Here is a 24,182-nt window from a genome sequence, read left to right as displayed (position 1 = left end):
AACCTGGGTGAAATTATCTGCAAGAGCAAAAACTTAGGCAAGATTGATTTGGGCATTAGGAATTTGGTTTAATTATGAAATATGAAATACATGTGATTTCAATTGGGAATGGGGTAATTTATCCCACTCAGAAAAAAGCCTTGAAGAATCTGTTATAGTGCCAATGTCTGTTGTCTGTCAAATTTCCACTACTAGTCATGAACCACTGAGCAGATTTCAACCAAAGGAGGAGTGCTAATTTGGGCCCTCAGATTATATCACTGATAAGTTTTATTTTTTTAATATAAATACCTCGAGGTTAGGTGGTGGGGGGGGGGGGGGGGGGGGGGGGTGTGTATGACTAGGAAGTCTATAGGGTCTGCACTCCAGTAAGGTCTATAGGGTCCCTCACTTCAGTAAAGTCTATAGGGTCCCTCACTATAGTAAAGTCTATAGGGTCCCTCACTCCAGTAAAGTCTATAGGGTCCCTCACTACAGTAAAGTCTATAGGGTACCTCACTCCAGTAAAGTCTATAGGGTCCCTTACTCCAGTAAAGTCTATACGGTCCCTCACCATAGTAAAATCTATAGGGTCCTCACTCCAGTAAAGTCTATAGGGTCCCTCACCCCAGTAAAGTCTATAGGGTCCCTCACTCCAGTAAAGTCTATAGGGTCCCCCACTCCAGTAAAGTCTATAGGGTCCCCCACTCCAGTAAAGTCTATAGGGTCCCTCACTACAGTAAAGTCTATAGGGACCCTCACTCCAGTAAAGTCTATAGGGTCCTTCACTCCAGTAAAGTCTATAGGGTCCCTCACTCCAGTAAAGTCTATAGGGTCCCTCACTCCAGTAAAGTCTATACGGTCCCTCACTCCAGTAAAGTCTATAGGGTCCCTCACTCCAGTAAAGTCTATAGGGTCCCCCACTCCAGTAAAGTCTATAGGGTCCCTCACTCCAGTAAAGTCTATAGGGTCCCTCACTACAGTAAAGTCTATAGCGTCCCTCAATCCAGTAAAGTCTATAGGGTCCCTCACTCCAGGAAAGTCTATAGGGTCCCTCACTCCAGTAAAGTCTATAGGGTCCCTCACAACAGTAAAGTCTATAGGGTCCCTCACTCCAGTAAAGTATATAGGGTCCCTCACTCCAGTAAAGTCTATAGGGTCCCTCACTATAGTAAAGTCTATAGGGTTCCTCTCTCCAGTAAAGTCTATAGCGTCCCTCACTACAGTAAAATCTATAGGGTCCCTCACTCCAGTAAAGTCTATACGGTCCCTCACCATAGTAAAATCTATAGGGTCCTCACTCCAGTAAAGTCTATAGGGTCCCTCACCCCAGTAAAGTCTATAGGGTCCCTCACTCCAGTAAAGTCTATAGGGTCCCTCACTCCAGTAAAGTCTATAGGGTCCCTCACTACAGTAAAGTCTATAGCGTCCCTCACTCCAGTAAAGTCTATAGGGTCCCTCACTCCAGTAAAGTCTATAGGGTCCCTCACTCCAGTAAAATCTATAGAGTCCCCCACTCCAGTAAAGTCTATAGGGTCCCTCACTCCAGTAAAGTCTATAGTGTCCCTCACTACAGTAAAGTCTATAGGGTCCCTCACTCCAGTAAAGTCTATAGGGTCCCTCACTACAATAAAGTCTATAGGGTCCCCCACTCCAGTAAAGTCTATAGGGTCCCTCACTCCAGTAAAGTCTATAGGGTCCCTCACTCCAGTAAAGTCTATAGGGTCCCTCACTCCAGTAAAGTCTATAGGGTCCCTCACTCCAGTAAAGTCTATAGGATCCCCCACTACAGTAAAGTCTATAGGGTCCCTCACTACAGTAAAGTCTATAGGGTCCCTCACTCCAGTAAAGTCTATACGGTCCCTCACTCCAGTAAAGTCTATAGGGTCCCTCACTCCAGTAAAGTCTATAGAGTCCCTCACTTCAGTAAAGTCTATAGGGTCCCTCACTCCAGTAAAGTATATAGGGTCCCTCACTCCAGTAAAGTCTATAGGGTCCCTCACTCCAGTAAAGTATATAGGGTCCCTCACTACAGTAAAGTCTATAGGGTCCCTCAATACAGTAAAGTCTATAGGGTCCCTCACTCCAGTAAAATCACTTATTATTCTACTTCTTCTTTCCAGTGTTCCAGTGTGATTTCCTAAACATTTTTTCATTAAAAAAGTCAAATGACATCACAGATAGCAGATTCACTGTGCTAGGTATTCTGTGTTTGTCATGCTCTAGCTGTTCCTTGTAGGCGTTCTCAATTTTATCCATATGCTTTTCATTAAAATCTCTTGAGAAATTTTACCGGTTGACGAAAACACACAAACTTTATTAGAAACTCCCCTTACACCAACCAGAGAATGTTATAGTGCCATTCAAAACATTACTTGTTGTGCATGTCTAATTATCATTCTGTATGCGTGTTCTCTTTTATCTTAGGGAGGCCATAGCCCTAGCCAAGGTGAGGTTGTCTCCCTTTGACCCTGTACTGGAGGAATTGTACACGCTGTGGGCACAACAACTCACGAGGGACGGCAACTACGAACAGGCGGCAAAATGGTACATCTGACATTGGACACAAATATTTTAATGTCATTTCTTAAAACATGAGTAACAAACAGATTACTCGTTAGGTACATTTAAGGCTACATGCTACCTTACCAGTTAAATACATTTAAGGCTACATGCTACCTTACTGGTTAAATCCATTTAAGGCTACATGCTACCTTACTGGTTAAATACATTTAAGGCTACATGCTACCTTACCAGTTAAATACATTTAAAACTACATGCTACCTTACTGGTTAAATAAATTTAAGGCTACATGCTACCTTACTGGTTAAATACATTTAAGGCTACATGCTACCTTACCAATTAAATACATTTAAGGCTACATGCTACCTTACTGGTTAAATCCATTTAAGGCTACATGCAACCTTGCCAGTTAAATCCATTTAAGGCTACATGCTACCTTACTGGTTAAATAAATTTAAGGCTACATGCTACCTTACTAGTTAATTAAATTCAAGGCTACATGCTACCTTACTGGTTAAATACATTTAAAACTACATGCTACCTTACTGGTTAAATAAATTTAAGGCTACATGCTACCTTACTGGTTAAATAAATTAAAAACTACATGCTACCTTTCTGGTTAAATACATTTAAGGCTACATGCTACCTTACTAGTTAAATCCATTTAAGGCTACCTTTCTGGTTAAATACATTTAAGGCTACATGCTACCTTACTAGTTAAATAGATTTAAGGCTTCATGCTACCTTACTGGTTAAATACATTTAAGGCTACATATGCTACCTTAATGTGATGCAGATCCAAACAAGTTTTGAAATTAATTTTAGACATAATTTAACATGTAGTTTATCTGTAATAACTTACAGACCAGTAAGTAAGTATCTTTGAAGAAAGTATATTATCAGTTAAGTTTATAATGTATGTTTTTCAGACATAACATGATGCGTTTAGAAGAGACTGCATGCAAATAATGGATAATATTTATTCTATCTGAAACAATATTTTTCTCTATCAGTCACATAATATGAGTTGTAACATATGATGATTCCCATCACCCCCAACAGACTGTAGTGGACTAACCAATGGTCAATCGTATAGAAGATCTGAATATAAAGATAGGGAATCAGGTTTTAGTTTAATTGGTAAAGTGTGTTTCCTATATTTATGAGAAGAAGATGATGGCATGACATATAGACATGTGTACCCTTTAATTTGCTCCTAGTTTGCCAAAGGGTAACAATATAATCAGATCATGGAGCTATCCATTACAAGGCTGTAATGGAGCATGTCATTCATGTACAGTATCATATAGAGTTAAATATTGATGGGTTCACTTAATGTGTCAGGATAAGTCAAAATCAAGGAGAGTAGATAGATATGTTTATATCCAGTATCATCATTGATGTTTATATATTATAGCCACTTATTAGTCTCAGACAAGTAACATAGATTCCTGCAGCATAATCAGATGTTGGGAAATATGTTATGAGGTGTTTAGAGGTATAAATTGGTTTTGTTTTTAGTTCACCTGGTCCGAAGGACCTAAACGCTTATGCCATGGGGCCCGTCAGTCGTCAGTCATCCGTCAACATTTCCTTAAAGTCCCTAATAGTCCTGTGTCTTTAGTTAAGGGTAAAGTGAGAGGGTAGTAGTTTGTCTGTGGTTTACAAGGGTAAAGTGAGAGGGTAGTAGGTTGTCTGTGGTTTACAAGGGTAAAGTGAGAGGGTAGTAGTTTGTCTGTGGTTTACAAGGGTAAAGTGAGAGGGTAGTAGGTTGTCTGTGGTTTACAAGGGTAAAGTTAGAGGGTAGTAGTTTGTCTGTGGTTTACAAGGGTAAAGTGAGAGGGTAGTAGTTTGTCTGGTTTACAAGGGTAAAGTGAGAGGGTAGTAGTTTGTCTGGTTTACAAGGGTAAAGTGAGAGGGTAGTAGTTTGTCTGGTTTACAAGGGTAAAGTGAGAGGGTAGTAGTTTGTCTGTGGTTTACAAGGGTAAAGTGAGAGGGTAGTGGTTTGTCTGTGGTTTACAAGGGTAAAGTGAGAGGGAAGTGGTTTGTCTGTGGTTTACAAGGGTAAAGTGAGAGGGTAGTGGTTTGTCTGTGGTTTACAAGGGTAAAGTGAGAGGGTAGTAGTTTGTCTGGTTTACAAGGGTAAAGTGAGAGGGTAGTGGTTTGTCTGTGGTTTACAAGGGTAAAGTGAGAGGGTAGTAGTTTGTCTGTGGTTTACAAGGGTAAAGTGAGAGGGTAGTAGTTTGTCTGTGGTTTACAAGGGTAAAGTGAGAGGGTAGTAGTTTGTCTGTGGTTTACAAGGGTAAAGTGAGAGGGTAGTGGTTTGTCTGTGGTTTACAAGGGTAAAGTGAGAGGGTAGTAGTTTGTCTGTGGTTTACAAGGGTAAAGTGAGAGGGTAGTGGTTTGTCTGTGGTTTACAAGGGTAAAGTGAGAGGTAGTAGTTTGTCTGTGGTTTACAAGGGTAAAGTGAGAGAGTAGTAGTTTGTCTGTGGTTTACAAGGGTAAAGTGAGAGAGTAGTAGTTTGTCTGGTTTACAAGGGTAAAGTGAGAGGGTAGTAGTTTGTCTGTGGTTTACAAGGGTAAAGTGAGAGGGTAGTAGTTTGTCTGTGGTTTACAAGGGTAAAGTGATAGGGTAGTAGTTTGTCTGTGGTTTACAAGGGTAAAGTGAGAGGGTAGTTGTTTGTCTGTGGTTTACAAGGGTAAAGTGAGAGGGTAGTAGTTTGTCTGTGGTTTACAAGGGTAAAGTGAGAGGGTTGTAGTTTGTCTGGTTTACAAGGGTAAAGTGAGAGGGTAGTAGTTTGTCTGTGGTTTACAAGGGTAAAGTGAGAGGGTAGTGGTTTGTCTGTGGTTTACAAGGGTAAAATGAGAGGGTAGTAGTTTATCTGTGGTTTACAAGGGTAAAGTGATAGGGTAGTAGTTTGTCTGTGGTTTACAAGGGTAAAGTGAGAGGGTAGTAGTTTGTCTGTGGTTTACAAGGGTAAAGTGATAGGGTAGTGGTTTGTCTGTGGTTTACAAGGGTAAAGTGATAGGGTAGTGGTTTGTCTGTGGTTTACAAGGGTAAAGTGAGAGGGTAGTGGTTTGTCTGTGGTTTACGAGGGTAAAGTGAGAGGGTAGTAGTTTGTCTGTGGTTTACGAGGGTAAAGTGAGAGGGTATTAGTTTGTCTGTGGTTTACAAGGGTAAAGTGAGAGGGTAGTAGTTTGTCTGGTTTACAAGGGTAAAGTGAGAGGGTAGTAGTTTGTCTGGTTTACAAGGGTAAAGTGAGAGGGTAGTAGTTTGTCTGTGGTTTACAAGGGTAAAGTGAGAGGGTAGTAGTTTGTCTGGTTTACAAGGGTAAAGTGAGAGGGTAGTAGTTTGTCTGGTTTACAAGGGTAAAGTGAGAGGGTAGTAGTTTGTCTGTAGTTTACAAGGGTAAAGTGAGAGGGTAGTAGTTTGTCTGTAGTTTACAAGGGTAAAGTGAGAGGGTAGTGGTTTGTCTGTGGTTTACAAGGGTAAAATGAGAGGGTAGGAGTTTGTCTGTGGTTTACAAGGGTAAAGTGAGAGGGTAGTGGTTTGTCTGGTTTACAAGGGTAAAGTGAGAGGGTAGTAGTTTGTCTGGTTTACAAAGGTAAAGTGAGAGGGTAGTAGTTTGTCTGTGTGGTTTACAAGGGTAAAGTGAGAGGGTAGTAGATTGTCTGGTTTACAAGGGTAAAGTGAGAGGGTAGTAGTTTGTCTGGTTTACAAGGGTAAAGTGAGAGGGTAGTAGTTTGTCTGTAGTTTACAAGGGTAAAGTGAGAGGGTAGTGGTTTGTCTGTGGTTTACAAGGGTAAAATGAGAGGGTAGGAGTTTGTCTGTGGTTTACAAGGGTAAAGTGAGAGGGTAGTAGTTTGTCTGGTTTACAAGGGTAAAGTGAGAGGGTAGTGGTTTGTCTGTGGTTTATAAGGGTAAAGTGAGAGGGTAGTAGTTTGTCTGTGGTTTACAAGGGTAAAGTGAGAGGGTAGTAGTTTGTCTGTGGTTTACAAGGGTAAAGTGAGAGGGTAGTAGTTTGTCTGTGGTTTACAATTCTGGTTCTTTAGTCCATTAACTTATATGGATAGACAGAAATTTTTGATAGTTTTATATGGTTTGTTATGGTTTTATATAGTTTGTTATGGTTTGTAAAACATGAACATTTTGTTTTACTCGAGTATTTGATGTATCTGTTTCAGTCACCTAGCGATGAAGCAAGTACAGGATGCTGCCCTGTTATTGGCCAGGAGATACAACCAATCAAGTTTGAGGACAGCCAGTCACATCTGTCTTGTGGCAGGAGAGAAACAGCAAGGTCTTCTGTACGCCTACAAAGTAGCCCAGCAGTACTGCCTCCAGTCGGAGTGGAAGGAAGCTTACACTTTCCTCAAGGAACAGAAGCCCTTCCAGGTACAGATCACATGGCTTGAGATATGACAGATAGACAGATGATTACGTTCTAACAGTATTATCTAACTCCTCTGTTATCACGACCTGTGTGGTCCTTACTAGCTGAGTAATTATCTACACGATACCTACTCACTGTGTAATATGCCTGAATTTTACTATTTTATTTCAAATCAAAAATGTGTATTCTTTTTCCAAAGTTTCATATCACAACACTTTCCAACTAATCTGAAATAAATTCTGTCTTTCTAAGATTGTCTATGAAATTTGTAATGTTTAAACCCACTTCCATCACTAACATCAAATATGAAACCTAAAATGTTTAAGTACTGAATTCCAATCAGTAAAGAGGCTGACAGATTCAACCACTAGAATGTGCAGCCTAAATATGTGATTGTTAATCAGTGATAGCTATCTTTGATAATATATCCATACTGGAACCTGGGGAATGGCATGTGATAGTGAGGGCTTATAGAAAATGAAAGTACTTTGGTATCACAGCCAGGCGGATCTTCCACCACAAGTTACAGTGGATAACATTGTCAGGCAGATTTTATCCCCTGCCTAACAAATGTTGGTATGAGATATACATATGTCCGATACTGTTTCTTGAGCATATCAAAAACTCAAGATAATCTCATGGAACTTGATGTGCACATCATGAAATCCTGAGGGAGTTCTTTTGCTATAGTGAAATTTTCAAGACAGTGTTTTCCCTGTTATCAAAGGAATGCAAATAGTAAAAATCAAAGTCAGTACAAAAAATTGCAAAATCTAACAAAATCATACATGGTACATTTAGTCTGTAATTACTCAGTGGAAAATTCTGTGACTGTTTTGTATATATTGATATAATCATGATTTGGTCTGTATAGTTTGTACAAAAACAACAAAACATTAGAAACTTGCTCTAAATGTTTGCACTTCTCTGTTTGTGACTCTTATTGTTTAACCCTTTCACCCCTAGTAACTTTAATGGACTCTGCTATTCATTCATCATTTGAAGTCCAATATGGTCAGTGGGGGTAAAAGGGTTAAGATCTGTAAATTATAATTAATATCTAATTTTATTAATATTCTGATCCACAGTGTGTAACTGCGGTGACGGCCATGCATGAGCTACTAATGTACGAGGTACAGAATGTTCCACTAGACAGTGTGTCTATAGACAAGGACAAGTTCACTCTGTGGAGCCACATGGGAAGTTCCAAGGTGTTACTACCTGGTAAGTACAGGGTAAGGGCCATAACTCCCACTGACCAGGTTAGTACAGGATAAGGGCCATAACTCCCACTGACCTGGTAAGTACAGGGTAAGGGCCATAACTCCCACTGACCAGGTTAGTACAGGGTAAGGGCCATAACTCCCACTGACCAGCATGTAAGTTTTTTACATTCTAAGATTACAGAATCAAATTTAATATAAACAATCTGATAAAAATGTGTTTGTCATTGAATCAAATCATATTTTAAGAATTATTTTTATCCCTGCATGCATGCACCATTATCAGATGACGGGCTATTCAAATCGCCATAATCTGTGGTCTGTCTGTAATCATTCAAGGTTATCTCTATTTCTTAAGAAGAGCTGGAAGGCTATTTCTCAGACTTCATATGTAGGTTTGCCTTATCCCTTGTTTTGCGTGATCAAGTTTATTACTGAATTGAAAGCTGGAAAGAAATGGGCTTACAGGTGTCCATTTTGAATTCTGACAGTGGAAAATTAGTATGGTTATTTCTCAGAAATTTCTTTGTAAATCTGTCTCCACTTTATGTCAGTTCCCCATGTCCATATTAAATTTTAAGACTGATCAGAAGATAAAATGGCAGACAGCTCACCATTTTGAATTTTAAGAGATGAAATTTCTCCCAAAGGTTTCCTTGTTTTCAAAAGATTAAGTGGAAAAGCGAAAAGACCAGTCTTACAAAGACCCAATAAATATCAGTCAATGGTGGGCACCAAGATTCCGCTGAGACCTCTCGTTGATATTTCATGTCAAATTAAAGATGACCATATCATAAATAAGTCATTGATAATACTCTAATATAACCTCCTGTCAGTTTGCATGTTTAATCTTTTCAGACTTCATGTTGGACGCCAAAGAGAATGAACCGATATCTCCCTGGCAGCCATACCTAATCGACGGCCACACCTTTCCCCACCACGTGCTGCGTATTCTTCACTCCAGTCTCGGCGTCAGTATGGACACCACCAATCTAGAGGATATGTACAAAGCTCTTAGCGTGCTCCATGCTGGTCGCCAGCTCCAGACTGACCTTCTACAGGTAATGTCAAGGTCATTGGTCTTTATATTAGATCTTCTTTAGGGCTTAACTGTGTGAAGTCCGGTCACTGATCATTTGTGTTTTAGTTAAGAAAGTCATCGGGCATATAATACAGCTGATAGATTAGAAATTCAGTAACAGATACACATTGTCATGTTATCAAAAGTTCATGATATAATAATGTCTGTTGACTGTAATGGTGAGTTTGGACCTTCAGTGTTAACTGTGACATTAACAGGTGAGTTTGGACCTTCAGTGTTAATTGTGACATTGACAGGTGAGTTTGGACCTTCAGTGTTAACTGTGACATTAACAGTTGAGTTTAGACCTTCAGTGTTAACTGTGACATTGACAGGTGAGTTTGGACCTTCAGTGTTAACTGTGACATTGACAGGTGAGTTTGGACCTTCAGTGTTAACTGTGACATTGACAGGTGAGTTTGGACCTTCAGTGTTAACTGTGACATTGACAGGTGAGTTTGGACCTTCAGTGTTAACTGTGACATTGACAGGTGAGTTTGGACCTTCAGTGTTAACTGTGACATTGACAGGTGAGTTTGGACCTTAGTGTTAACTGTGACATTGACAGGTGAGTTTGGACCTTTAGCGTTAACTGTGACATTGACAGGTGAGTTTGGACATATATATGTATGTTAAAGTGAGAATAAAATATATGTATATGTGCATATGTTATAGTGAGAATGAAATCTATGTATATGTGTGTATGTTAAAGTGAGACTAACATCTATGTATATGTGTATGTTAACAGTTGCTGGGCCAGGTGAGTATGGACCTGGTACTCTGTCTGTTGTCCCTGTTGATGTCAGAGACCCCCACAGCCATATCCCACTTACTTCAGGCCATCAGTCTTCTCCACGAGGCCGGCCACTACGACCTGATGGAGCTCATTCTCCGACTCTTCCTTCCACAAGGTCAGTACAGTACTGAACGACCAGGACCAATTAACAGATATCCTGGGTATTTTTTCACTGTTTACTTACTAAAGCCAAAGCAAGAAAAAAAATTCAGGCCCCACCGCATCTTATTTTATGTCCCAGATAAAAGCAGATTCTGTGTAACTGTGCAATAATATTTGGTATATTTAAACATTTCTAGTACAATTTAGAAATTCATTTGCCTACTGTCATGTCTGAAAACCCTTAAACCACACATTCCAAAATCACACTACTCGGAGTTAATAATTATGGATTATATTCAGAAAATAAATGTTTGTTTTCCAGGGCCAAAGTACTTTCTGAAGCTACAACAGGAGGTGACAGCCATGCGGGTAGTGATCAGTATGGACAATCATAGTAATGTAGACGGAGCCTCGAAGGTCCACACCATCAAACGTTACCTGTCGGAGATCAGGGAAGATGATACCGTATCCAATGCCAATCTCCGCTGTCGAGAACTTGACTGTCTCAGAGCATACTACTACCTGGTCATATTAAACTTCCTCAGAGAGAAGCTCTCTAAAACTAAGACACCAAATGACAAAGCTGTCTGTTCTGATTCACCCACAGTGAGGGAAGCCTCACCTGTAGCTCATTCTGGGGGTCAAAGTTCACCTCCGGATTCTACCAATGTATCTGCCACAGACCATGTGAGGACAGAGGACTTGTGTATGCCAGTTACGTCGGTAGCTGGTGAAGAAATCTGTGATAGGATTGGAAATCCCTGTGAAAACAAGAATAAAGACAATAGTGATGATGTGAAGGACATGTCCAAGTGTATGGCAGATGGTCAAGCACAAAATTTAACCAATAAAATACCTTCGATGCCTTTGCCTCAACTTAGTGAGAATTGTGATAAAACTGCTCAAAAGGAAAGAGAAAACACATCATCTGATGGAAGCGTTGATAAATCCCCATCAACATTGACCCTTCAAGGTCGTGAGGAGGTGGAATCTTCTGTGTCAGACAAAATAGAAATTGCACAAGGTCAAGACTTTATAAACAAAGAAGCTAGGGAAAGTTCACCAGTTGATAAGGAATCAGATGTTGATAAAAAGTGTTCAGATATTGTCAAGGACAAGAATCGAGATATGCCATTTTCCTTTGATACCTGTCAGAATGATTCACCCACGTACCATTTAACCTTGCCCCTGCTATCCCACCTGGCTAGAGGCCTTTTGTGGGACATGCAGGGAAAGAGGTTTGCCCTCACAGAGACACTGGGCTACATTCATAAAGCCATATCTCAACTCCTACTAGCTCAGAAACCTAGTGCTCTGCCAGGAGGTCAGAATGAGGCTTTAGCCATTGGACAACTGGCAATGGTGAGAGACAGACATAATAACGGTCATTCAGACTCGGACAGTGTTATAAACCACCGCTCACTCTCTGATACTGCTTCGGCTGCTCCACTCTCTCCAGAGCCTCCTAGACCAGATGGAGGATCACCTAAGAAACGTCACAACAGTGAACCAGTCCTAGAAAGATCTGTGTCTAATACAACAGCAAGTGTCTCTTGTCCGTTCCACGGTAGTGCTATGTTTGCTCGATCTGTTTCCATTGATAGTGGTGCTGCTGACATCAATGTGCCACTACACGAACATTTAGGTTCTCTTGACCTTGACCTTGATCCTGCCTCTGACAGTGCATTCAGCATCTGTTCATCGTGTGAGTGGCTGACAAAGTCACGGAAGGTTCTATGGGAGGATGAGCCTCACCCACATTCACATCACGGCGCAGAGCATCAGGGTCATCACGGGAAAGGGAAGATCACCAGCATTGTAAATCCAGCCAAGTACATCAACGTTCCAGATGAGTGGTACAACACTGCCGCTGACCAGAAGTACTGCATGCCCTACGTCACCATGGCTATCCTGAAGGACGAACAGGAGTATGTGATGCGTGAACTAAAGCGAGGCCCAGACGCCCTACAGGTATGTGTTAGTGGTGACAACATACCTACAGTGGTAAAGTCTGTAGGTACTGGTATGTGTTAGTGGTGACAACATACCTACAGTGGTAAAGTCTGTACGTACTGGTATGTGTTAGTGGTGACAACATACCTACAGTGGTAAAGTCTGTAGGTACTGGTATGTGTTAGTGGTGACAACATACCTACAGTGGTAAAGTCTGTACGTACTGGTATGTGTTAGTGGTGACAACATACCTACAGTGGTAAAGTCTGTACGTACAGGTATGTGTTAGTGGTGACAACATACCTACAGTGGTAAAGTCTGTACGTACAGGTATGTGTTAGTGGTGACAACATACCTACAGTGGTAAAGTCTGTACGTACAGGTATGTGTTAGTGGTGACAACATACCTACAGTGGTAAAGTCTGTACGTACTGGTATGTGTTAGTGGTGACAACATACCTACAGTGGTAAACTCTGTACGTACTGGTATGTGTTAGTGGTGACAACATACCTACAGTGGTAAAGTCTGTACGTACTGGTATGTGTTAGTGGTGACAACATACCTACAGTGGTAAAGTCTGTACGTACTGGTATGTGTTAGTGGTGACAACATACCTACAGTGGTAAAGTCTGTACGTACTGGTATGTGTTAGTGGTGACAACATACCTACGGTGGTAAAGTCTGTACGTACTGGTATGTGTTAGTGGTGACAACATACCTACAGTGGTAAACTCTGTACGTACAGGTATGTGTTAGTGGTGACAACATACCTACGGTGGTAAAGTCTGTACGTACAGGTATGTGTTAGTGGTGACAACATACCTACAGTGGTAAAGTCTGTACGTACTGGTATGTGTCAGTGGTGACAACATACCTACGGTGGTAAAGTCTGTACGTACTGGTATGTGTCAGTGGTGACAACATACCTACGGTGGTAAAGTCTGTACGTACTGGTATGTGTCAGTGGTGACAACATACCTACAGTGGTAAAGTCTGTACGTACTGGTATGTGTCAGTGGTGACAACATACCTACAGTGGTAAAGTCTGTACGTACTGGTATGTGTTAGTGGTGACAACATACCTACAGTGGTAAAGTCTGTACGTACAGGTATGTGTTAGTGGTGACAACATACCTACAGTGGTAAAGTCTGTACGTACAGGTATGTGTTAGTGGTGACAACATACCTACAGTGGTAAAGTCTGTACGTACTGGTATGTGTTAGTGGTGACAACATACCTACAGTGGTAAAGTCTGTACGTACTGGTATGTGTCAGTGGTGACAACATACCTACAGTGGTAAAGTCTGTACGTACTGGTATGTGTCAGTGGTGACAACATACCTACAGTGGTAAAGTCTGTACGTACTGGTATGTGTCAGTGGTGACAACATACCTACAGTGGTAAAGTCTGTACGTACAGGTATGTGTCAGTGGTGACAACATACCTACAGTGGTAAAGTCTGTACGTACTGGTATGTGTTAGTGGTGACAACATACCTACAGTGGTAAAGTCTGTACGTACAGGTATGTGTTAGTGGTGACAACATACCTACAGTGGTAAAGTCTGTACGTACAGGTATGTGTTAGTGGTGACAACATACCTACAGTGGTAAAGTCTGTACGTACTGGTATGTGTTAGTGGTGACAACATACCTACAGTGGTAAACTCTGTACGTACAGGTATGTGTTAGTGGTGACAACATACCTAGAGTGGTAAAGTCTGCACTTCTATAGGACTCACTTTGCTAAATATTGTTTCCACTAAAATGCAAAATATTGAAGTTCCTTGTACAACAAAGTATATATCGCTGCATGTAATTAGGAATTTGGAGGATGTAAGAAATTTCAATTGACTTATTTACATTACAGATGCCGTTCCCTAACCCCCTGGAGTCAGTCAAGCTGATATTGGAAGTCAGTTGTAAAAGTGCCTTCCTCAGTGTCACTGAGAAACACCAGTTCGCTGAGAAGGTGGTTTCCTGGGGAATGAAGTTTTCAGTATCATCACAGCAAAAAGAAGCTCTCATGGACTCGATGCATAGGACATTGATCCACGAATAAACTTCGAACACCTGCAGTGTAAATGGATTTGTCAGTTTCAGGGTCTATATGTAACATGTAGTACTGTAAGGATAAAAGGTCATAGTAAATACAGAGCCCATCCCATGTTAGACATAGTTTAACTATCGATGATGAATGTTTAGTGGATGTAACCCTCTCGGATACATATCTAGTCCCCACATGCAGATGTACTTCTCATAATGCATACTTTCAGAAAGTTTCATAATGCAACAAGACAACTCAAATTCACAAAAATCCCTGTCTTTTAGTCACTGAAAATTTTTAATTTCTGTATCTCATATCACTGTGATAATGTCATTTCAGTTTATAGATAATTCAATGTTTAAAATGTTTTCCAACTCTGTTGCCAAAAATGTTCAAAAAATCTGACTATGGATCCTCAGGCTGAGGGTCATATCGCATTAAAACACACATTCCTGGCTTTGATTATCGTGACAATCCCGTACAATATAACTATACAAACCATTGTTTCCAAGTCTGTTGAGGACAACATTTGATGAATTGTACCATCATGCCTTATTCTAAACTCCTTGGAAAGCATTAATTCAAATTATCATATGAAAACTGTATAAAAGTGTCATTGTGAGACATGCTGTGTGGATTGTCTTTCGTAGGAGGTCCGATACAGTATTAGGTTTCCATTGCCAAAAAATAATACCTTGGGAAGGACGTGCATATTGTAAAGAATGACAAAGTCGTCATTCTCACCACCAGCATGGTAGTACTACCCCAAGTACTCTCAAATCTCAATATACCTTAATGTTGTCATGTATTTATGAACAAGAAATCAAAATATCAGAAAAAGGTAGCATTGAAGATCTGTTTAGTTTGTGGTGAACAACCCTGCATGGAGAGTCGGGCCATTTCATTTGAAATTTGTGTGTGTGTGACTGCATGGTTTTTTTTCCCTAATACTGTTAAAGGGAAATGTTTACAACGTTTATTTTTCACAATTTTTTGTCTTTGAACAAATTGGTCGAGTACATGTATCATTTCTACACCATACCTTTCATACCTGTAATATCTGCAAGAGTTATCTCACCATTTTTTAATCAGTTTTCATGATTATATAAAAACTGTTCCAAATTACTTGATTAACTTTTTCAGCATGAAATCTCCACAACACATGTCCTGGTAATAAAGCATATACTTTTAGAGCTATTTTTTTATATAGATTATTTTTAAATTGTTGAAATAAGTGCTATAGAAATTTAACTTTAATAAGTACAGAAGTAAGATATCATTTTGTACATCTAATGTATATGGCAATATCAAGGAATTTTGAGATGTAAACAAATATCAATATGCATTTATTACAACACAATCTCAAAATTGTCTTTTTTCATTGTTTGTGACTGTTTGTCTTTTTTCATTGTTTGTGACTGTTTGTCCAACTGCAGAGATATTATCTAGGTCAAGGTCATTATAAGGTCACACAGTCATTATAAATTTGTCTGGTGACCTTTTACTATACATATCGGTCAGCAGTGGTGGAAGGATAGGAATGATATGACAATTGTTGAAGGTGACATTGAAAATGTAAGACTGTATGGTACAGTCAAGGTTTATCGTAGTTTAAAGTCTGACTGTCCAGTTAACGGGTCACGTATATAAATGACAGTACAGGAATCAGATCACTTTTATTAGTCCCCTACCGGTGGATCAAGGGGGACTATAGTTTTCCTCCCCATCTGTCTGTCAGTCTGTCCACTCAGTTTTCCACACTTTTCTCAGCCATCCTCCCCATCTGTCAGTCCGTCTGTCAGTCTGTCCACTCAGTTTTCCACACTTTTCTCAGCCATCCTCCCCATCTTGTCAGTCCATCTGTCAGTCTGTCCACTCAGTTTTCCACACTTTTCTCAGCCATCCTCCCCATCTGTCAGTCCGTCTGTCAGTCTGTCCACTCAGTTTTCCACACTTTTGTCAGCCATCCTCCCCATCTGTCAGTCCGTCTGTCAGTCTGTCCACTCAGCTTTCCACACTTTTCTCAGCCATCCTCCCCATCTGTCTGTCCGTCTGTCAGTCTGTCCACTCAGTTTTCCACACTTTTCTCAGCCATCCTCCCCATCTGTCAGTCCGTCTGTCAGTCTGTCCACTCAGTTTTCCACACTTTTCTCAGCCATCCTCCCCATCTGTCTGTCCGTCTGTCAGTCTGTCCACTCAGTTTTCCACACTTTTCTCAGCCATACTTAAAGATATGTTGGTGGAAGTCGGTATGTAACAGTAGTAAGTGTAGCTACAGATCAAGCTGGAGTTTCAGGGTTTTTGGGTCAAGGTCAAGGTCACATACTAGGGGCATTGTTATCTTCTGTTTTAACTGCTTTAACTCAACTGAAAATTTCTCTGAAATTGAACATTCCAAAGCATGAATTGTCACGAATATCTTAAGCAACACAAAATCAATCATTGAAAAGCAGATACTGTGTATGATAATATGTTGTAGTTTTCATGACCTTGTCAAAATGAAATATTCAATTCAAACTTCAAATGACTTGGTAGATATAGGAGGGCAGTTTGACATATATAGGGCATTACTAGTGTATACTAATAAGTGTACTTCAAATCTGTAGAATTGTTACCTTAGACTATAAACATCTGCCAAGTTCATACTTAAAACAGAGCTCGGTAGTTACACATAAAATGTGTTGAAATGTTAATTAATATTACTTCACAGTTATCAAAGGAATGTATACAGTAATAATTAAGTTTGTTATAATGTTATAATGTTATAATTGTACTAGGGTGCTGATAATTGGCAATAGAGTCCCTCTGGGGTTAAACTATCCCCTGCCAGAGTAAAACCGAAAGATTTTTTTTGGAAAAAACCAGAATTTTCAAATTTTTGGACTTAGAATATTTCTGCGTTTAGTTTTTGGTGCAAGTGTTGAAAGGTATTAATACATCACTTTATAATTGTACAAGGGTGCTGATATTTGGCAATAGAGTCCCTATGGAGTAAGACAATCCCTTCCTGGAGTAAAACTTAAAAAAAAAAAAAAGATTTTTTCTTTTTAAATCTGTGTTTTTTTTGTTTTTGCTTTTAAATCTTTGGACTTTGTGTTAAGTTTATGTTGTGAGTGTTGAAAGCCATAGTAATACATGGTATTAGGTTCCTTGTGGGGGTTAAACTATCCCTTGCCGGAGTTAAACTGAAAGATTTTTTGGCGTAAAAACACATTTTTAAAATTTTTGTGCAAATGTTGAAAGCTATTAACACGTCACTTTATGATGTACTAGGGTGCTGATATTTGGTAAAAGAGTCCCTATGGAATTACACTATCCCTTCTTGGGGTGAAACTGAAAATAAAACAATGTCGAAATGATCACAATAGACAATTTATACTGGTCCACATTTTTCAAGGGAGACAACTCTCATTAGGATAATATTTTGTCAAAAAATTGAAGAAATATGTCCAAAAGCAATTACATTTGTATTTAATATATTCATTTAACAACAGCATAGCTTGTCTCCCGAAAGTTTGTCAATAAATAATTTATATATATATAAAATGGTATGGTTTTGAAAATTGCATGAATTCACAAAACATAATCTGATCAAGTAAACAATATAAATATTATTAATGCAATTTGCGAAACCATTCCAATTAATATATTTTAATTATTTATTGACAAACATTTGCGAGACGAGCTATGCTGTTCTCCAACAGCTCTTGTTAATCTACCGACTTGTACGCTGTCATCCATATTTGTAATGGTTATGAAGCATTACTGTAACCCTAACAGGTAGGTCAGACTTCAGACAGTCACACAGTAGCTAAGCAATATACAGTATTGATTTTGTTAAGACTTCAGATTTTTTATTTACGATCATGTGTTATTTTTGTTGTTTTTGATCTACTGGCTGTATATACAGACTTTTAACCTTGTAAAGGAAAAATGTCAATTATCTTATCTATGGAGTGTGTTGTTTAAATAATAGGGCAAAATCTGTTACTTCATGATCAACATTCCTTGCATGTATTGTGTTAGATGAAATTAAAATTAATCAGGAGGAAGTACTCACTGCTGTCTTTGTTACGAGAGCTAGATACTTGTGATCAACATTACTAGATACTTGTGATCAACATTACTAGATACTTGTGATCAACATTACTAGATACTTGTGATCAACATTACTAGATACTTGTGATCAACATTACTAGATACTTGTGATCAACATTACTAGATACTTGTGATCAACATTACTAGATACTTGTGATCAACATTACTAGATACAAGTGATCAACATTACTAGATACTTGTGATCAACATTATTGGCTTTATAACATTTCAGTATGATCTGTAATTCTGAAGTAAACATGTGTGTGTAGTATTGTGTAATTCTGAACAATAACAATTTTACAGATAAAGATGGCGGTCTGTATTACATATAAAGATGGCGGTCTGTATTACAGATAAAGATGACGGTCTGTAGATGTATTACATGTATACAGTTTCTGATTCTCCTTAGTAGTATATTCTGATGTTGTGAGTGTATTATGGGATGTTTTCTCTGTGAGTGATGCTATGTATTCCATAGTATATGTCAGTTGATACATGTATCCAGGGGTTAATCTCTGGCTTATTTCCATGACAACATAGTGGCTGTTAAAAAATCAAATCAACTGCAACAATCAAATTAAACAATTGAACCAATAGTTTGATTTCTTTGTTTTCATTCACATACTCCAAGATTACACCGTGGTGCTGTTTAGTTTCCTTCACCTACCACAAGATTCTGGAGCTTACACCGTGGTGCTGTTTAGTTTCCTTCACCTACCACAAGATTCTGGAGCTTACACCGTGGTGCTGTTTAGTTTCCTTCACCTACCACAAGATTCTGGAGCTTACACTGTGGTTCTGTTTAGTTTTTGTTCACCTGCTTCGAGATTTAGGGAACTAAACCTTTGATGCTGTTTAATATTCTTTATCTACAGAAGGAATGATAAGATGGATCTTTACAACTACCAAAAGGACTCCTCTATAACAGAGCCAACAAAAACAAGGGACTCAGCGTTAGAAAATACAACAAAACTGTTTATGAAGACTCCTCAACACTAGGGGAGAGCAATATCTACGGGATATATCAAAACAATATGGTAAAGCTGACCATAGTGATAAAGACAGAACCAGCAACCAAGGGAGGACTAAAGAAAATTACAACCTAACAAATCAACAGAGAATATCGACATACAAACAAAAACAATCATTCTAATTCAAAATTGATAAAACTAAAGTAAATCAAAACAAAATACAGATTATTGACATGCAAACAAAAACCATGATTCTAATTCAAAATTGATCAAACTAAAGTAAATCATCAAAATACAGATTAGCATGGATAACATTTAAAACCTACAAAGACAATCGGACCAGGTGTTCTTCTGCTTCACCTGGGATACCTGCCTGACAAACATTGGTCAATGCTGGGTGAGGTAATATGATATCCTCAAAATGTGGACTAGGGTGGCGACTGCTATGTATATCAATTAGCATTGAATCTTTCCCACAACATCATGTTGAATATAACATTTCCCATGGTCTTTATCACTGGAGTATCTTAAAACTATATATCAGTTTTCAGAAAAGTAGCTGGCATCTGACACGGAAATTGTGATAATGGAAACAAGCCTTTGACCATTGAATCATTCGGGACATGTAAACATTGCAGGTAGGGGACGCAGGGGTGTTACTATCTAGATTAGAAACAATTCAATATGACGCTCCTCTAAAGCAAGAAATTACCTCAACTAAGAGGGGGACAACCTAAAATCAAGGGGACCTCACAACTAAGGGGGACAACCTACAATATAGGGGACAACCTACAATCAAGGGGACGATACAACTAAGGGGACAACATACAATCAAGGGGACCACACAACTAAGGGGGACAACCTACAATCAAGGGGACGATACAACTAAGGGGGACAACCTACAATCAAGGGGACCACACAACTAAGGGGGACAACCTACAATCAAGGGGACGATACAACTAAGGGGGACAACCTACAATCAAGGGGACTACACAACTAAGGGGGACAACCTACAATCAAGGGGACAAAACAACTATGGGGGACAACCTACAATCAAGGGGACCACACAACTAAGGGGGGGACAACCTACAATCAAGGGGACCACACAACTAAGGGGGACAACCTACAATCAAGGGGACCACACAACTAAGGGGGGGACAACCTACAATCAAGGGGACCACACAACTAAGGAGGGACAAACTACAATCAAGGGGACCATCCTACTAAGGGGGGACAACCTACAATCAAGGGGACCACACAACTAAGGGGGACAACCTACAATCAAGGGGACCACACAACTAAGGGGGACAACCTACAATCAAGGAGACCACACAACTAAGGGGGACAACCTACAATCAAGGGGACCACACAACTAAGGAGGGACAAACTACAATCAAGGGGACGATACAACTAAGAGGGACAACCTACAATCAAGGGGACCACACAACTAAGGGGGGACAACCTACAATCAAGGGGACGATACAACTAAGGGGGACAACCTACAATCAAGGGGACGATACAACTAAGGGTTGGACAACCTACAATCAAGGGGACCACACAACTAAGGGGGACAACCTACAATCAAGGAGACCACACAACTAAGGGGGACAACCTACAATCAAGGGGACCACACAACTAAGGAGGGACAAACTACAATCAAGGGGACGATACAACTAAGAGGGACAACCTACAATCAAGGGGACCACACAACTAAGGGGGGACAACCTACAATCAAGGGGACGATACAACTAAGGGGGACAACCTACAATCAAGGGGACGATACAACTAAGGGTTGGACAACCTACAATCAAGGGGACCACACAACTAAGGGGGACAAACTACAATCAAGGGGACCACACAACTAAGGGGGACAACCTACAATCAAGGGGACCACACAACTAAGGGGGACAAACTACAATCAAGGGGACCACACAACTAAGGAGGGACAACCTACAATCAAGGAGACCACACAACTAAGGGGGACAACCTACAATCAAGGGGACCACACAACTAAGGAGGGACAAACTACAATCAAGGGGACGATACAACTAAGAGGGACAACCTACAATCAAGGGGACGATACAACTAAGGGGGACAACCTACAACCAAGGGGACGATACAACTAAGGGGGACAACCTACAATCAAGGGGACCACACAACTAAGGGGGACAACCTACAATCAAGGGGACCACACAACTAAGGGGGGACAAACTACAATCAAGGGGACCACACAACTAAGGGGGACAACCTACAATCAAGGGGACGATACAACTAAGGGTTGGACAACCTACAATCAAGGGGACCACACAACTAAGGGGGACAACCTACAATCAAGGGGACGATACAACTAAGGGGGACAACCTACAATCAAGGGGACCACACAACTAAGGGGGACAACCTACAATCAAGGGGACCACACAACTAAAGGGGACAACCTACAATCAAGGGGACGATACAACTAAGGGGGGATAACCTACAATCAAGGGGACCACACAACTAAGGGGACAACCTACAATCAAGGGGACCACACAACTAAGGGGGACAACCTACAATCAAGGGGGCCACACAACTAAGGGGGACAACCTACAATCAAGGAGACCACACAACTAAGGGGGACAACCTACAATCAAGGGGACGATACAACTAAGGGGGACAACCTACAATCAAGGGGACCACACAACTAAGGGGGACAACCTACAATCAAGGGGACGATACAACTAAGGGGGACAACCTACAATCAAGGGGACCACACAACTAAGGGGGACAACCTACAATCAAGGGGACGATACAACTAAGGGGGACAACCTACAATCAAGGGGACCACACAACTAAGGGGGGCAACCTACAATCAAGGGGACGATACAACTAAGGGGGACAACCTACAATCAAGGGGACAACACAACTAAGGGGGGACAACCTACAATCAAGGGGACCACACAACTAAGGGGGACAACCTACAATCAAGGGGACCACATCAGGAAGTAAAGAGGGCGACACAACTTAAGTAGGAGGTAACAGAACAGGAGGAACCACCACAATAGATAGATAACAGGAAGTAAGAAAGGTACCGCAGATAAAGGGAAAGGTTAAGTTAAAGCGTTAATGTCCAATCACTTCTGGACCTGTATCAAAGACATTTTGTAATATTCTGAGGACATTTTTATAACGTTTATTATTACACCAATACACGAAAGGCTTTGATAATGGTCGTGATGCTCGCTGAGTTATTGGATAAGGAAATTACAAAGAAGACACCGTAATGTAGGCTTTTGGCGACAATCATCTCGGAATCCACGGACGCGCACCGGAAGGAGGCACACAACCTACGGTTATTACGTTTAAAATAGCCCCCATTACGATCCTGTATTAGACAACATCGCCACATAATTGGTATGTCGCAAGGAGCAACCATGATACAATGTCAAAAGGGTACAATGTCACTGTTACACGTGTACCATTGGTGTCGATTTTGTTATATTTATAGTTTTTCTATTTTGTTCTGATCTCAGTGATATTTTATTTCTTTGCTGCACGTGTGTGGCTATGTCGCTAAGGAGCTGATGTCGCCGGTGAATGACAATGCTGCTCTAATCCATACCGTCGATCGCCGTCTCTCGTACCACACCTGTGACTTATCATTTTAACAGTGAGATGTTTGCTGTCATCATCTGCCTCGTCCTGTATTTCCTGTTCGATGTGAGTTATATTGTTCGTCTTATCTTCGTCGTCATCCATTCCATCATCAGACGACAATTTGTGAAGATGAATGTGTTGGATCCTTGTACTCTGGCTGGTAAGGATTCTGTGTCTACATGATCGTTAACATACATATGATGTAAAGAATTGCATTTGGCTAGATTTATGCGGGAGGGGGTCTTCAACATCTCATAAAATTAATTCATTTTGTCATTCCTATTTTTAGGCCGCTTGATTATAAGCCAAAAGACTGCCTTCAATGTTCCACTATATTTCCCGGAATGTCTATTGTCGAACATTATAATGTATCGGCTACTCTATTTGTTATTTCAAACATATGGTATATTTCAACTTTATCTTCGTATATTTGATTTAATGACGGTCAAGGTATTCCGTTAAAATCCACTATGTATTTCTTTGTTCATAGCAAACGACCTACTAACATCCAGAAAAGTCATTTTCTTGTCGATATCCAGGAAAGTCCAAAAGTTGTCTTTGTTCAGATGGAGGATGTCCTATTCTCCATCCAGAAAAGTCCTCTACATTTCTTTATTACATACAGTTGATGAACCGATTGAGGACGACATACTGACATTCAGAAAGCCCACTGTATTACTTTGTTCATAGTTCTTTGTTCATAGTTCTTTGTTCATAGTTCTTTGTGATGTTATATAGCCATGCAATTGTATGGTTACTTTGCCCACCTTCGTTATAATCAATGTCATGGTTTTAAAAACCTGCATATTACAGTACACTTGTAGTTGCGTTTTTATGAAATTGAAATGAATAGTACATTATTGTATGAAATCTGTAGCGACGGAACAATACAATAACTCACTGTTTGATATCAATAGGCGATTCACTTTAAAATGTTTTGTTTTTTTGAAGCATAATTCGTCAAAGACTTTCTTTAGATAAATTATCAAGCATTCGTTAAGGATACTCTATTTTGCCTCAAGTCCGTAAGAGTCCTTTAACCTAATGCTGACATAGGCTGATGACATTATGATTGGCAATGGATGCAGTTTCATTATTAATCCTTAGCTTAAGGCTGAACTTTCCATAGGAAAGCGTTTCAGAGTTAAATTTCCTTACCTAAGATTTCCCACTAAATTTTGTAATGCTTTCCCAGTGCTACTAAGGGACCAAAATTTTGGAAATCCTGAAGGGAAGTCAATAAAATCTCAAAAGGGATGTTAAAAGATTGAGGAGTGAGTGTATTGATAATAATCTAAACTTGAAAATCACTTATATTGCTTATGGATGATTTTAAAATAATTAATTGTGTCGTTGCCACTATATAAGTATTTAATGTGGT

The 24,182-nt window shown here is 39.9% G+C and overlaps 1 protein-coding gene across 4 annotated transcripts in view; it reads left to right on the top strand.

Annotated features, from left to right (window-relative positions):
• LOC117328824 overlaps positions 1 to 16,946 on the top strand; it is a 181,114-nt gene extending 164,168 nt beyond the window's left edge. For all 4 annotated transcript variants that reach the window (XM_033886396.1, XM_033886399.1, XM_033886398.1 and 1 more), the window contains 7 exons: positions 2,407 to 2,526; positions 6,688 to 6,898; positions 7,985 to 8,120; positions 8,978 to 9,180; positions 9,949 to 10,111; positions 10,421 to 12,069; positions 13,923 to 16,946. In XM_033886396.1, coding sequence (XP_033742287.1) covers positions 2,407 to 2,526; positions 6,688 to 6,898; positions 7,985 to 8,120; positions 8,978 to 9,180; positions 9,949 to 10,111; positions 10,421 to 12,069; positions 13,923 to 14,114 — 2,674 coding nt within the window. In that variant the 3' untranslated portion in view covers positions 14,115 to 16,946. The remainder of the gene's footprint in view (positions 1 to 2,406; positions 2,527 to 6,687; positions 6,899 to 7,984; positions 8,121 to 8,977; positions 9,181 to 9,948; positions 10,112 to 10,420; positions 12,070 to 13,922) is intronic.
• The last annotated feature ends 7,236 nt before the right edge of the window (positions 16,947 to 24,182 follow it).

This window comes from Pecten maximus, chromosome 6 (assembly GCF_902652985.1).
Source record: "Pecten maximus chromosome 6, xPecMax1.1, whole genome shotgun sequence".
NCBI lineage: Eukaryota > Metazoa > Mollusca > Bivalvia > Pectinida > Pectinidae > Pecten > Pecten maximus.
This window is presented reverse-complemented; position numbering and strand designations above follow the sequence as displayed.